Raw genomic sequence first — 17,384 nt, forward strand, 5'->3', positions numbered from 1 at the left:
CTAACCTGCCCAGGGCCTTCCCCCTGTCCTTCTGCTGCAGCACAGGCACCTGCAGTAGCGCTGGCTGCAGCACATGGGGTGTTGTAGTTGGCGAAGTCCTCCCAGAGGAGCAGTGTCTCCCCATTCTCCTCCCAAGCCAGGCTGTCACAGTCGTCATCAAAGTCAAACGTCTCCCTCCTGGTGACAAAGGAATTATCATCTATGCAAGTTCTGCATACAAGAGAGGGATGGAGAAGTGGGGAGAGGGAGGGACAGAGAAAAAGAGAGAGGAGACATGAAGGTGGAAAGGGAGGGGAGAAAAGAGAGAAGACAAAAAGGGAAAGGGGAAACCAAACCGAAAGGCATGCACATTTGAAAAGGGTTGCAAAATGAAGAGGACAGGGAAGAGAAAGAAAACAAACAGACAGACAGTGACTGACAGACAGATGAAAACTTGACACAGTAACAAAGCACACATGAAACTGATTAGGAGATGCTATCTAACGAGACACACTACAGTGGGGATATAATTCAAAGAATCATATTGTATGGCTCAAACCACAGTTATTTGGATAACATTTTGACCTTAGTCCTTGAACTAAACCAGGTCAAAATCGACATGTTCCGGATCAACGGCAATGATCCAGCACTCATTAGCAATTTAGGCAAAACAGGAAGTTACATAACACAAGATTAAGGTTGGGCCACTCACAACTGGTTGAGCATGCGTTTCATCTCGTCTGTGATGTTGAGTGACCCTATGACGTGCTCCTCTTCATCCTCCTCTCCCCCACCAGACTCAGCTTCCATCTCAGGACTCCTCTCCTCACACACAGCCTTACGCTCTTTCTTCCTGCACGACGCAGCACCAGCCCCCTGTGAGTAACACACCACACACTAGTCAACTGTTTGTGAACTAATTCACTGCACCTACTACACATGTGTGAAGGGGAGTGAGAGTGTGTGTGTGTATGTAAAATACAGAATTTCATGGACATCTTTATTCCTTCATATGGAATGGCCCAATATACTGGGTGTTTGACACTACCATACATAAGCAAACATACAGTACCAGTCAAAAGTTTGGATGCACCTACTCATTCAAGGGTTTTTCTTTATTTTTACTCTTTTCTACATTGTAGAATAATAGTGACGACATCAAAACTTTGAAATAACACATGGAATCCTGTAGTAACCAAAAAAGACAAATCAAAATATTTTATATTTGAGATTCTTCAAAGTAGCCACCCTTTGCCTTGATGACAGCTTTGCACACTCTTGGCATTCTCTCAACCAGCTTCATGAGGTAGTCACCTGGAATGCATTTAAATTAACAGCTGTGAATTTCTCATGTTACTTTTTAATGGTACGTTTACAAACATATTTTGATGAATAGAATTGAAACTTGTGTATCATTATGTGAAAGTGGTGAAATAAGTATAGCCAGTTATAATTGTAATGGCTTAGCAGATAATAAGAAAAGACGATCAGTATTTACCTGGCTAAAAGAGAAGGAATATAATATCTATTGTTTACAGGAAACTCATAAAACAATTTTAGATGAAGTTTTGTGGAAAAACTACTGGGTGGGCGAAATATATTTCTCCCATGGGCAAAAAAATTCAAACGGGGTGATGACATTAATTAACAGTAATTTTGATCCATATGTGCAAATTGTCCAAACAGATCATCAAGGTACGGTAGATAAATTATATTAAATATGTTATTGGACAATAAACAGATATGACTTATTAACCTATACGGTCCAAATAATTATGATCCAAGCTTCTTTGAAAATATATATAAGAATTGATCAACTCTACAAGCAACACTAGACTCTATTATTATGGTAGGGGATTTTAATACGGTTTTAAATACCATTATGGACCATAAAGGAAATCACACTACAAACTATCAACCTCAGGCACTTAAGGAAATCATGAATGTCATGGATATATTGGAATTAGTGGATATATGGAGGCTTAAATATCCTGACCTAGTGAGATACAGTGGGGCAAAAAAGTATTTAGTCAGCCACCAATTGTGCAGGTTCTCCTTGTGAAGACTTAAAGAAAACGTTTGACCTCTGTCATTGCCAACAAAGGGTATATAACAAAGTATTGAGATAAACTTTTGTTATTGACCAAATACTTATTTTCCACCATAATTTGCAAATAAATTCATTAAAAATCCTACAATGTGATTTTTTGGATTTTCTTTTCTCATTTTGTCTGTCATAGTTGAAGTGTACCTCTGATGAAAATTACAGGCGTCTTTCATCTTTTTAAGTGGGAGAACTTGCACAATTGGTGGCTGACTAAATACTTTTTTGCCCCACTGTATACATGGCGGAGGCTTAATCAAGCTAGTCGTCTTGATTATTTTCTTATGACATTCTCTCTGGCACCAAAAGTTTAAAAGTGTTGATAGGGGACAGAATACAGTCGGATCATCACATAATTGGCATATACACTGCTCAAAAAAATAAAGGGAACACTTAAACAACACAATGTAACTCCAAGTCAATCACACTTCTGTGAAATCAAACTGTCCACTTAGGACGCAACACTGATTGACAATAAATTTCACATTCTGTTGTGCAAATGGAATAGACAAAAGGTGGAAATTATAGGCAATTAGCCAGACACCCCCAATAAAGGAGTGATTCTGCAGGTGGTGACCACAGACCACTTCTCAGTTCCTATGCTTCCTGGCTGATGTTTTGGTCACTTTTGAATGCTGGCGGTGCTCTCACTCTAGTGGTAGCATGAGACGGAGTCTACAACCCACACAAGTGGCTCAGGTAGTGCAGCTCATCCAGGATGGCACATCAATGCGAGCTGTGGCAAGAAGGTTTGCTGTGTCTGTCAGCGTAGTGTCCAGAGCATGGAGGCGCTACCAGGAGACAGGCCAGTACATCAGGAGACGTGGAGGAGGCCGTAGGAGGGCAACAACCCAGCAGCAGGACCGCTACCTCCGCCTTTGAGCAGGAGGAGCACTGCCAGAGCCCTGCAAAATGACCTCCAGCAGGCCACAAATGTGAATGTGTCTGCTCAAACGGTCAGAAACAGACTCCATGAGGGTGGTATGAGGGCCTGACGTCCACAGGTGGGGGTTGTGCTTACAGCCCAACACCGTGCAGGACGTTTGGCATTTGCCAGAGAACACCAAGATTGGCAAATTCGCCACTGGCGCCCTGTGCTCTTCACAGATGAAAGCAGGTTCACACTGAGCACATGTGACAGACGTGACAGAGTCTGGAGACGCCGTGGAGAACGTTCTGCTGCCTGCAACATCCTCCAGCATGACCGGTTTGGCGGTGGGTCACTCATGGTGTGGGGTGGCATTTCTTTGGGGGGCCGCACAGCCCTCCATGTGCTCGCCAGAGTTAGCCTGACTGCCATCAGGTACCGAGATGAGATCCTCAGAGCCCTTGTGAGACCATATGCTGACACATGCACATTTGTGGCCTGCTGGAGGTCATTTTGCAGGGCTCTGGCAGTGCTCCTCCTGCTCAAAGGCGGAGGTAGCGGTCCTGCTGCTGGGTTGTTGCCCTCCTACGGCCTCCTCCACGTCTCCTGATGTACTGGCCTGTCTCCTGGTAGCGCCTCCATGCTCTGGACACTACGCTGACAGACACAGCAAACCTTCTTGCCACAGCTCGCATTGATGTGCCATCCTGGATGAGCTGCACTACCTGAGCCACTTGTGTGGGTTGTAGACTCCGTCTCGTGCTCCCACTAGAGTGAGAGCACCGCCAGCATTCAAAAGTGACCAAAACATCAGCCAGGAAGCATAGGAACTGAGAAGTGGTCTGTGGTCACCACCTGCAGAATCACTCCTTTATTGGGGGTGTCTGGCTAATTGCCTATAATTTCCACCTTTTGTCTATTCCATTTGCACAACAGCATGTGAAATTTATTGTCAATCAGTGTTGCTTCCTAAGTGGACAGTTTGATTTCACAGAAGTGTGATTGACTTGGAGTTACATTGTGTTGTTTAAGTGTTCCCTTTATTTTTTTGAGCAGTGTATATTACTCTTACAGAATTTCCACGTGGGTGAGGATATTGAAAATTTAATCAAAGCCTACTGGATGATAACTTGTTTATAACTAACTTGTTTATAACTTTTCCCGACATAACATAGGTACAGCAGATCCCCTTATTGTATGGGACACTTTTAAATGTGCCTTTAGAGGCCATCCAATTCAGTACTCATCTATAAAACAAAATAAATTTAGCGCAAAAGAGTCCATATTAACAAAGGAAATTGAAGGACTAACAGTACAGATAGATAGCAATAAAAACTGTACCATAGAGGCACAGAATAAGTTAGAGGAAAAACAAAAAGAAATTGAGGAATTTATTCAAGAAAGATCCAGTTCTTTTTCAATCTTCAACATAGAAATGCTACCAATTTTTTTTATTGAAACTTGTTACAAATGGAGTCACGCATGATTCACCTAATTATATTTTGAAAGAGGAAGTAAAGTACTTTAAGAATATGTTTTCGTTTCAGTCTCCACTAACCGAAGCTAATTGTATGGATTTTTCCCCCTATTAATAATGTGTTTATACTTTCGTACTATTGTTTGTACAGATGAACGTGGTACCTTCAGGCGTTTGGAACTTGCTCCCAAGGATGAACCAGATTTGTGGAGGTCTACAATTATTTTTCTTTTGATTTTCCCATGATGTCAAGCAAAGAGGCACTGAGTTTGAAGGTAGGCCTTGAAATACATCCACAGGTACACCTCCAATTGACTCAAATGATGTCAATTAGCCCATCAGAAGCTTTCAAAGCCATGACATCATTTTCTGGAATTTTCCAAGCTGTTTAAAGGCACAGTCAACTTAGTGTATGTAAACTTCTGACCCACTGGAATTGTGATACAGTGAATTATAAGTGAAATAATCTGTCTGTAAACAATTGTTGGAAGAATTACTTGTGTCATGCACAAAGTAGATGTCCTAACCGACTTGCCAAAACTATAGTTTGTTAATAAGAAATTTTTGGAGTGGTTAAAAAAATAAGTTTTAATGACTCCAACCTAAGTGTATGTAAACTTCTGACTTCAACTGTATATACTCACCCAAAAGATGTATGGGGGATTGGAAATGATGTAGACAATTACATTGATGGAAGCAACAATCTATCCGCAATATTAAAGCTGATCCAAATAAAAAAATATTGCCCTGTTTGGTTACCTCTGCTGCAGAGGATAAGTTCATTAGAGTTACCAGCCTCAGAAATTGCAGGCCAAATGAAAACAGACACATCTCAACATCAACTGTTCAGAGGAGACTGTGTGTATCAGGCCTTCATGGTTGAATTGCTGCCAAGAAACCACTACTAAAGGACACCAATAAGGAGACTTGCTTGGGCCAAGAAAAAAAAAACAATGGACATTAGACCAGTGGAAATCTGTCCTTTGGTCTGAATAGTCCAAATTTGAGATTTTTGGTTCCAACCGCCGTCTCTTTGTGAGACGCAGAGTAGGTGAACGGATGATCTCCACATGTGTGGTTCCCACCGTGAAGCATGAAGGAGGAGGTGTGATGGTGTGGGGGTGCTTTGCTGGTGACACTGTCTGTGATTTATTTAGAATTCAAGGCACACTTAACCAGCATGGCTACAACAGCATTCTGCAGCGATACGCCATCCCATCTGGTTTGCGCTTAGTGGGGCTATCATTTGTTTTTCAACAGGATAATGACCCAACACACCTCCAGGCTGTGTAAGGGCTATTTGACCAAGAAGGAGAGTGATGGAGTGCTGCGTCAGATGACCTGGCCTCCACAATCACCCAACCTCAACCCAATTGAGATGGTTTGGGATGAGTTGGACCGCAGAGTGAAGGAAAAGCAGCCAACAAGTGCTCAGCATATGTGGGAACTCCTTCAAGACTGTTGGAAAAACATTCCAGGTGAAGCTGGTTGAGAGAATGCCGAGAGTGTACAAAGCTTTCATCAAGGCAAAGGGTGGCTACTTTGAAGAATCTCAAATATAATATATAAACACTTTTGTGGTTACTAAATAATTCCATATGTGTTATTTCATAGTTTTGATGTCTTCACTATTATTCTACAATGCAGAAAATAGTAAAAATTAAAGAAAAACCTTTGAATGAGTAGGTGTTTCCAAACTTTTGACTGGTACTGTATCTATTTACCTTGCTCTCTGGGGTTGCTCTGGAGGGGCTCATGTGGGGACTCATGTTGAACATCTTGCTCATGTCTTCGGAGTTGCGTTGATGGGCCACATCACATAGTTTGGCCGTGATGTCAATGCGTCTGCAGATATCCATGTCCACCTTCATGGCCTTCTCCTGGATCGCAGTGTCCAATTCTGACATTTCCTAAAGGATGGAGTTGGTTTATTGTCACAGTCAGATAATATCCATGAGCTGTGTCAATTCTTACATTTGCTTAATACTGTCAGTATGAGAGAGTATCGTTTTCGGAGGCAACATTTTCCTATTACGTAGTTAAATCTAGTTTTAAGGCCATGACTTGCACTTTTAAAGTAATAAACTAACTGAAAAGGCACTTAAAAGGTGCCATTGTTTGACAATAAATAAATAAATAAATAAACGTAAGGTTTAAGAAGTCACTGGGAATGGCCAAGAGTCATTGTGTGTGAAACAGCAGTCTGGGCAGGTTTTGGCTAGCCTGTGAGCGTAACTACTCCAGACAGAGAGTGTGGAGCATTCATTAGAAAGCTGGCCAAAACCACAGGGCCTCAAAGAACAGGGGGAGGCTGTGTGAGGCGAGCCATAAGGGTTTCTCATCTCACTGCCACTCGGCGTCTGCCTTTCTGTCTGCCTTTCTGTCTGCCTTTCTGTCTGTGTGTGCAACTAACTTAGCTCCCACCAATTCCAAAGGAATTTCTTGGCCTCAGTGTTCAAGGGAGAGTGTCTATGTGAGGTATGATAACATGTGTTGTGAGCATTCTGACTGCCAGGCTATACAGCTGAGAGTGGCCACATGCATCAGTAACAGAACAGATGGGTGGATGGATGAAATAAAATATACGTGGTTGGGTGGTAATAAATGGGTGTAATGAAAAAATATATATAAACAGTGTCAAAAAGTTTTATTAAAGCAACTTACAGCAAGTTCAACCAGTCCGCACAATTTAAAGTTGGTTGGGTGTTTCTAGTTTAAATGAAGCACACACACTACTAAGTGATTACTTTGTACTTACCATTTTACCATGCCATTTCTGTGTAAATAGGAGAATAAGGGACTGTAAATAAAGCCTAAGCATCATTACTTACATTATCGGTCATGAGGCTCTTGAAGACCCCCAGCTCTGTCTTGAGTCTCTCCACCTTGTCAGTGAGCTCCCCCTGAACCACCTCAGACTCCTGGGCACTCTGGAAAGGGCAGACCATGGAACACACAGCCACATCACACTCTACATCTAATCTACTGACACACCACGGCTCAATATCAAATCAAATGTATTTATGAAGCCCTTTTTACATCAGCAGATGTCACAAAGTGATATACAGAAACCCAGCCTAAAACCTCAAACAGCAAGCAATGCAGATGTAGAAGCACAAACTCTTACACGTTTATGAATAACCATGCACTAATTCTAAACCCCCGAAGGAGTTCATTCCATGTTTATCCCTTGTTTTCATTTTGAAAATGTGTCTTAAAACATCTTGAAAACATTACAATTAAATTCCTATTGCAACAGTATCCAACAGTATCCCTTTCTCAAGATAAAGTCTGCATAACATGTTGAAAAGCCATTTTATTACTCTACAATCCACTATTTTGATGCATCACAGAAACAATGTCAAAGTGGATTGAGTTCTGGGTTTTGGGCCAAGAGCTCCAATAAAAGTAATCTGGAATTCTGCTAGCGGGAAACAGTTGAAACATAGCTAGTCAGTGTGAGTCAGTGCTATTGGCTTTTTACATTTGTTATATGAGTAACGTGTTTCAGTCTTTAGGGGTTATAAGACACAGTAACACACCCAGCATTGGTTCCCACTGACTAACATGTACACAGCGGGACTAAAGCATCTGAACCCAACCTGTCCCCACCCATATCTATTTTCTATCCTGAACTTTCCCATTCTGTTTTTGTAAAACAACATTCAGACACACAGTACACATTTTAGTAATTTAGCAGGCACTCTTATCCAGAGTAACTTACAGTAGTGAATGTATACATTTTCTCCATACGAGTCCCCCGTGGGAATCAAACCCACAACCCTGGCGTCGCAAGCACCCTGCTCTACCAACTGAGCCACACGGGATACATATGTCAGAGGCATCCGAAGATAACAAATCACAATTCCTGAATAGGTAACTTACTGGCAGTCATGCAAAACACCCACAAACATGACACAGAGTTCCTGCATCAGGTCCAAAAAGTTGGAGGACAATCAGACCCAGACCTGAACAGACCCTGTCATAAAAAAAAGAGGGACCAGGACCCGAATGGACCCAAGAACAATCAGACATAGACCCGTCTAGACCAGACCCGATTAGACCTGAGTGACATTTAAAAAATATATATATTAGCCAAGTTGCTCTTCTGGTTAACGAAAAGGTCTTTATATTTTGGCTAGGCCTTCTATAAATAAATAAATTCCCTTATTAGCGAAAAATAAATATGCTATAAGCTATGCAGAGCCGTGGTCGGGTCCACTCGGGTCTATAGTTACATAGATCCAAGACCCGATGACAATCAAACTGGACCCAACCCGGGCCTGAAGGACAAGTTAGAATTTTGAGAACCTGGGTATTTGGCTTCAGGTGGACCTGTGAAGACCTCTAACACAGAGGCTGAGCCTGCATCCCAAGAATCTGTATTTTTCCAACGGAGTGCACTTTTTCACTTCCTTTCATGGATTGTCCCTTTATGGACAATGCCTTTTGAACTTTGGATTTGAAAGGAAATGACTGGTATAAGAAATATGTTGGAAACTCCCTTTAGTCCAGCCCACGCCTAGATACTTCAGGAGAAAAGACACAGTACTGAGATGCAGTGAGCTAGAAGAGGGTGAGTGGTGTGGGTATGATGATTTAAGATGGCATAGATGAGCTCTCACCTCCTGTAGTGTCTCCACCATGGCCTCCATCTGCTGGCGCCTAGACAGCTCCTCCTCCCATCTGGAACACATCACACACAGGCACACAAAAACACACATGTTTGTTTTACTATCCTTGTAGGGACCAAACAATTAATTTCCATTCAAAATCATTTTTCCCTAACCCTAATTCTAACTTTAACCCTAATTGTAACAATAACTCTTTACCCTAAAATAGCCTTTTTCCTTGTGGGGACCAGCGAAATATCAGAAGTCCTCACAAAGAAAGTTAAACTAAAAACACACAGGCAGAGTTGCAAAGAAAAAGCCATCTCAGACTGGCCAAAAAAATATAAGATTAAGATGGGCAAAAGAACACAGACACTGGACAGAGGAACTCTGCATAGAAGGCCAGTATCCTGGAGTCGCCTCTTCACTGTTGACGTTGAGACTGGTGTTTTGCGGGTACTCTTTAATGAAGCTGCCAGTTGAGGACTTGTGAGGCGTCTGTTTCTCAAACTAGACACTAATGTACTTGTCTCCTTGCTCAGGTGTGCACCGGGGCCTCCCACTCCTCTTTCTATTCTGTTTAGAGCCAGTTTGCGCTGTTCTGTGAAGGGAGTAGTACACAGCCTTGTACGAGATCTTCAGTTTCTTGGCAATTTCTTGCATGGCATTGCCTTCATTTCTCAGAACAAGAATAGACTGACGAGTTTCAGAAGAAAGTGCTTTGTTTCTGGCCATTTTTAGTCTGTAATCGAACCCACAAATGCTGATGCTCCAGATACTCAACTAGTCTAAAGAAGGCCAGTTTTATTTATTCTTTAATTAGCACAACAGTTTCAGCTGTGCTAACATAATTGAAAAAGGGTTTTCTAATGATCAATTAGACTTTTAAAATGATAAACTTGGATTAGCTAACACAACGTGCCATTGGAACACAGGAGTGATGGTTGCTGGTAATGGGCCTCTGTACACCTACGTAGATATTCCCTTCAAAATCATCCGTTTCCAGCTACAATAGTCATTTACAACATTAACAATGTCTACACTGTATTTCTGATCAATTTGATGTTATTTTAATAGACAAAAAAATGTATTCTTCTTTCTAAGTGACCCCAAACTTTTGAACGGTAGTGTATGCTTTTATATCAGTCTAAGCCATGTATGGACAGTGATGACAGCAGCTTAATTAGACTTAGAGAGAGAAATATAAAAGCCTCTAGGGTCACTAAGCAAATATCAATGGACTGTTCGATATGCTATAACCATTTACCACCCTGTGGGCAAAGATTACTTACAGCGATTGGGAGAATAAAAGTGAAAAGGTGTGGGTAGTTGTACTGTATTTGCTCAGTTACCCAGTGCCAACGTTTGATTCAATGTTCTTAAACATTTTATTTGAATGTTTCAACATAATGCCCTCATAAACGTCACTTGCTAGACATTCATCCTTGGATACTCAGACAAATAGAGAACAGTGGCTCTCTTTCGAGGAACGCTACAAAGTGGACATGGAAAAGAGCACAACAATACTTTGAAGCATCAGGAGAGGGGTTGCCACTGCCAGATATGCTAATGACACAAGAATAGCCAAGAATCACCTATTGATTCAATTACATCAGTGTGTCGTTACAGCCTAAAATGCACTTCAGATTATCTCTCTCCTTCTCATTTACACATCAGTTAGGGTTAATCTACGGCCAAGACATAATTCTATATCAGATTATATACACAGACCTTTATCAGTTCAATAATGACTTGTCCTTCTGAAGAGCAGAGTAATTGGTAGATAGATAGCTGTTTACTCTGTTAATATATAGTCAGACTGACTGAGATTCACCCCTGTATCCTCTTACTCTTCGGTTCCCGAGGCTTCTGACCAAAATTGAAAAACCTTGGGGCTAAATTTAGAGGATGTACAGTATCTAATCCAAAAGCACCAAGGCTGTTTTTAACTTGTCAACATGGATATGCTTACTTATACATGCCATTTAGCAGACAATATTTTTCCAAAGGGACTTAATATCACACATTCATACATTTTTATATGGGTGGCCCAAGAGGGTATTTAACCCACAATCCTGGCATTGCAAGCGCTATGCTCTACCAACGGAGCTATACAGTTCCACCATGCTAATTTAGCAAAGGCCTTCTGACTTCAATGGTAGTTTCATATACCATCTTCAAAGAAAGTGTTACTATTAACACAAAATTAAGCTAATAGTTTTCTTTTTGAACTTCAAAGTTGCCTTTGGGGATTACATGCTAGAGGGTACTTTTTTTTGCCACTTTTGCCAGCAGATTTTGAGTGGTCAGTTAAACCAATGTTCTGCTCCAGGCTACTGATTTTCAAAGGTATAAAAAAGACAGGAAGGCTTGACAAATTGGAGCTCCTTATAACTAAGAGCCGTATTGTTTTACTGCCACCCATCCACTCACTCTTCCTTAGTATGTAAGCAAGCTTGGTCAAAACTGTAGTTCAAAAAAGGTACAAGCCTCAGCACAAGCTAAGCTGATATGACAATCAGAAACATTCATTATCAAAGTAGATGGAACGTGATATAAAGCATTCTACCGATAGAATATTCCGGACAGATCTCTTTTCTCCTTTTAATGTATTTGGTGACTCACAAAGACACCAAAATAGGATAGGGGTTGAATTAAGAAGTGCACTCTCCATCTCTCTCTCTGCAGGACGGCTTGGGGCAGGGAGCAGAGGGGGGTGGATACACAGGCAGACAACAATCCCATTAGGAGGCAGGTCCTTGTGCCAGGAGCCAGGATGCAGTGCTGGCTAGACTCCCCTGACAGTAGCAAAACAACAACACACCCATCCCTAATACCACCATCCATGGATAAGGATGGGACATTGGTGGGTTAGAATGGTGAAGGTCACTCTTAAAGCCATAATCTGTAATATTTCCATCCGCTAATTGATCATTTCAACCAATAAAATATAGGCTACAACTTTTTGGAAGAATATGGGATTAATTCCGAGGAAGCAGTCATCAGATAGTTTGTATGGGGTGTTATAGTAACCAGGTCAGAGGTGGTCCCTGATCGGGGTCTTGTTCATTAGGGATACATTTTTAAACAGAGTGAAACATTCCAATTCAGTTGCTTGAAAGTGTTGAGGCCATTTTAATCCTGATGAATATCAACAAGCTTCATAAAAAAAAAAAAATATTCAAGGGTACAACATCAAGTGTAAAAAAAAAAGTTGAACTTTGAATCTGAAATTCACTGGTCACAGGCTGCCAATTCCACTCCAATGCCCTCTTTTTCAAATAATAAGTTGCTGACCATACAAACCTAATATTGGTAGCAGTCATAATAACACTGTCATCCAAGTCAGCTCATTCTTTCAGCGTTCTTTTTAAAACACAGCCTTCTCTGGTTGTTGAAACAATGGGCCCTTGTTAAAGCCTCAAAGTTAACGAGTGGAACACACCATAACTCTGAAGTACATGTGGCCCCAAATCTTCAAACAATCAAATGCGAATGAAGCCCTAGTTAATAAATGAATAAATAAATGCCATTTAGAAATCATGTTCAGTTTGGCACGTCATATGACAATGGTTTGATAGCCCATACAGTTGTCAGAAATTAGATTGATGAATGCCCATGCATTACATAATAGCTAATATTCCACAATCCAGGTTTATAAAATTGGACCTTTATCCTGGTTACTCTTATTGATGGGCGATTTGAGAGAAATCGACCATGAACACTCATTGGTAAATTAGGTTTGAATTGTCAGAAGCACACAGAAGGAAAATAAGAGGCCCCTCTTTCATAATATCTTAAGTTTTTACCGTCGGGGACCAATTTGGAAACAAAAGTTTTATTTAATACTTTAAGTGCTGTCCTCTGGGAATACAATGTACATCTTGTTGTAGGCCTAAATATTTTTACCCAAATAAATTATTTTCAATTCAACGTTGTTAATCCACCTCAGTGTGTCTGTGTCTCTCTAATACTTTAATAAATGGATATTATTTGAAATATAAAACATGTGCATTACATTGGCACTGGAATTCCAACCCAGGGCTAAATAACCCTGACAATGCATTCCACTGGAGAACGACAGGGCAAGGAGCACTTGAGCCCAACAGAGACAGATGGGATACTCCTACAATGGTCCTACTGTGGCCTCCATTGGGTTGGGCCTCCTCCTACACTGTTATATTATTCCACACCGATCAGAGGAAGCATGGGTCAGTGTGGAGTGAAACAACATTCGACTAAACCTGTATGAGTGAAAAAGTCAAATACCTGTTGTACAATATTTACTGCCATTCTGGGTGCTACTTCACTCACCTGTTCTGTGCATGCAGACATTTGCATATTCTATAGTCAGAATCTGACTAAACTTGTTGAGTGCAGCAGCACATTTCCCACTGGCGCACCTTGCCTTTGTTTGTTTCCTTACCGATTATAATAACTTTGTACGTGTGTGTTCATGCAACAGTAAGTACCTTATCATAATGCATACTTGCTTAATTAGGTGTGCATGCAATTAATGCACAACTCTAGATTATATTTTTTTTATTGTATTATTATAATTTTTTACCCAATGAGACAAGCACAATACCAGCCGGCCAAACCTTCCCCTAACCCGGACGACGCTGGACCAATTGTGCGTCGCCTTATTGATCCCAGGATCAAACCTGGATCTGTGGTGACACCTCAAGCACTGCAGTGCCTTAGACCGCTGCGCCACTCGGGAGGCAACTCTAGATTTCTGACATACTCATATTATTATAATTATTAGTATTATTTGATTTCTTCCGCACACTCTAGTGCTTAAACAACCTAAGCTATTAACACGAAACCAACTTCCAAATGTGTGGACTGCCCCAACTCAGATTGCATGATAATTTTTTGGTTGTTGAGCATTTATACTTTTTGTACTACAACAATGTTTAAAAGTGCCATAGACTTACAGTTCCTTCAGAAAGTATTCACACCCCTTGACTTTTAACACATTAAGTTGTGTTATATTTACCCCATAATGTCAAAGTGGGATTATGTTTTTAGAAATTTGTACAAATTTATTTAAAAAATGAAAAGCTGAAATGTCTTCAGTCAATAAGTATTCAATCCCTTTGTTATGGCAAGCCTAAATAAGTTCAGCAGTAAAAATGTGCATAACAAGTCACATAATAAGTTGCATGGACACTGTGTGCAATAATAGTGTTTAACATGATTTTTGAATGACTACTTCATCTCTGTACCCCACACATACAATTATCTGTAAGGTCCTTCAGTCGAGCAGTAAATTTCAAATACAGATTCAACCACAAAGACCAGGGAGGTTTTCCAATGCCTCGCAAAGAAGGGAACCTATTGGCAGACGGGTAGAAATAACAAAGCAGACATTGAATATCCCTTTGAGCATGATGAAGTTATAAATTACACTTTGGATGGTGTATTAATACACCCAGTCACTACAAAGATAAAGGTGTCCTTCCTAACTCAGTTGCCAGAGAGGAAGGAATTTAACCAATGGTGACTTTAAAACAGTTACAGAGTTTAATGGCTGTGATAGGAGAAAACTGAGGATGGATCAACAACATTGTAGTTACTCCACTATATTAACCCAAATGACAGAGTGAAAAGAAGGAAGCCTGTACATAATATAAATACTCCAAAACATGCATCCTGTTTGCAATAAGGAACTAACGTAAAACTGCAAAAAATGTGGCAAAGAAATTAACTTCATGTCATGAATACAAAGTGTGATGTTAAAGGCAAATCCAACACAACACATCACTGAGCACCACTCTTCATATTTTCAAGCATGGTGGTGGCTGCATCATGTTATGGGTATGCTTGTAATCGGAAGGACAAGGGAGTTTTTTAGGATAAAAATAAACGGAATAAAGCTTAAGCACAGCCAAAATCCAAGACGAAAACCTGGTTCAGTCTGCTTTCCAACAGACACTGGGAGACAAATTCACCTTTCAGCAGGACAATAACCTACAACAGGTGAAAACTTTGATCCCTTACTGATGTCACTTGTTAAATCCACTTCATTCAGTGTAGATAAAGGGGAAGACAGGTTAAAGAAGGATTTTTAAGACTTGAGACAATTGAGACATGGATTGTGTATGTGTGCCATTCAGAGTGTGAATGTGCAAGACAAAATATTTAAGTGCCTTTGAACGGGGTATGGTAGGACATCCAGCCAACTTGACAAAGGACAACTCACCAAAAATAATTCTTAAACCGCTTAAGCTAGCGATACTAAACGATCTTCCTCATGTTCCGGCTATCCTAACTTCCAATTCTTAAAAACTTGGAATCAACTATAATAATATAAATATATACATTTGCATAAAATAACAAACCAGCAGTAACTCTATAGGGACCAAACTAAATTTCACATGTTCAGTCTATCCTAACTTCAAATTCTTTAAAACGTTTATCAACTATAACTATATAAATGTGCATAAATTAGTATAAAACAACCCACCAATAGTAACTCTTCAACCGTTCAAGCTAGAGACACCAAACCTTTTACATGTTCAGACTATCCTATCAATCAATTGATCGTTCACAAGCTAGCATGCACACCATTTTTCTAGTTGTATATTGTTGTCTTCTACTTTAGCACACCGAGTGTAGTTATTTTCCATTGCTAATTGATTTGCACGTGGCGGCCTCATGCCCAGTAATTGGTACATGTATAGAGAATGTGTAGAGAGTGTTCTTTATTGTAGTCTCAGACACGCGAGGTACTAATTACATAACCTTTTTTGTAGTATCCTACTATGTTCCATGTGCTTATGTACATTCCTCCACTAGTTCTTTAGCTATAATCTGCATGCTAGCGACGTCGGAGAATTGCTAGTTTCCACTGCTAAGACTGCCTCCTTTGAAGTTGCAGTCTTGTCCCTTCGGCCTGTGTAGCCATCTGCCCTGCCCCCTTGTGGAGCTTTTCAATTACTGTTTCCTATGTAAATCAATGGTGCATTTAAATCTGTCACTAACCACGTTTCCATCCACAGTTTTTTTTTAAAGTAGTCATATCGTATAAAAAAAAAACACGGCAGCTGTGATGGAAACAGGTAGTTCCGGTATAATTTTATAAATGCCGATAGATCATTTGTTCATTCGACATGTTGGGATCTTTGTGTCGGTAAAATTAATTATGCGAGAAATGGTGGTGGAAATGCCTTTATGCGCAAATATTGATATAATAACTATCATATTTAAATAAACTTGATGATATGGTGCGTGGTCCTCTCACTATGACTCTGGAAACCATTCAATTTATTAGGCTACAGATGAAATAAGTTATGATGAACTTCACAGGGTGGTTAAAGTGCACGGTGATCATGATGCTTTCTAATAAATAACGAGGTTCTTATTCTGGTGACATGCTGATTGATGCTTAACTGCCGTTTGACAAAAAAATATATTCTCGCTCATCCATAATAACCTCATCTGTACACTAGCCTACCAGCAAAACCTACCCGCACTGTATCTGCTAGCTGTTGGCTGGAGCACACGTGCCAAGACCAGAGTAGGCACATTTGCTATTTAACACAACCATTTTTGTGACAAAACTACCGAGTTGAAAATGTTATGGAAACACATTGAACTTTAAATTTTTATTTGGTACATGAAAACTTAAGCGAAAAAAGTAAATTTTGTGTGCACTAGGTCATCACACACTGATTTTTATCCGCAACAAGTCTGCTGGGTGGAAAATGCACATTTTCTTTATGTGGATTTTGAATATTCACATGAACATTTGTTGCCAATTGGATAGAAACCTAGCTGTTGTCAATGTGACTTATTTACTGTTATAGCAGTTTACTTTGTTACTTCATTGTAATATTGTTTAATGCTATATCCTGAAATTATATTTTAGTTCACTAATCATTTCTCTTTCTTTATTCTGCACTTTCAGAAACCACACACACACACTTAAAACCCCCGTGAATAGAATTGTCATTAAACATAACTGGAGTTGGAGTTGCTGACGTCTTTCTTACTGAAGAGGTCATCTTTTGTATGACTAGCAACATTTCAATCAAATCAATGAAATGTATTTATAAAGCCCTTTTTACATCAGCAGATGTTACAAAGTGCTTATATAGAAACCCAGCCTAAAACCCCAAACAGAAGCAATGCAGATGTAGAAGCACTGTTGCTAGGAAAAACTCACTAGAAAAGACAGGAACCTAGGAAGAAACCTAGAGAGGAACCAGGCTCTGAGGGTTGGCCAGTCCTCTTCTAGCTGTGCCGGGTGTAGATAAGAGTACATGGCCATTAAGTCCAGATCGTTCTTCAAGATGTTCAAACGTTAGTGGACGTACACTCCATTACACATGTAAT

General features: G+C 40.3%; 1 protein-coding gene across 1 annotated transcript in view; it reads right to left on the bottom strand.

Annotated features, from left to right (window-relative positions):
• LOC120061605 (intermediate filament family orphan 2-like) overlaps nucleotides 1–17,384 on the bottom strand; it is a 29,076-nt gene that overhangs the window by 1,439 nt on the left and 10,253 nt on the right. The window contains exons 3-7 of the mRNA XM_039011511.1: nucleotides 9,054–9,114; nucleotides 7,260–7,358; nucleotides 6,153–6,338; nucleotides 692–855; nucleotides 60–177 (exon numbers count right to left, since the gene is read on the bottom strand). Coding sequence (XP_038867439.1) covers nucleotides 60–177; nucleotides 692–855; nucleotides 6,153–6,338; nucleotides 7,260–7,358; nucleotides 9,054–9,114 — 628 coding nt within the window. The remainder of the gene's footprint in view (nucleotides 1–59; nucleotides 178–691; nucleotides 856–6,152; nucleotides 6,339–7,259; nucleotides 7,359–9,053; nucleotides 9,115–17,384) is intronic.

Source organism: Salvelinus namaycush, chromosome 16 (assembly GCF_016432855.1).
Source record: "Salvelinus namaycush isolate Seneca chromosome 16, SaNama_1.0, whole genome shotgun sequence".
NCBI lineage: Eukaryota > Metazoa > Chordata > Actinopteri > Salmoniformes > Salmonidae > Salvelinus > Salvelinus namaycush.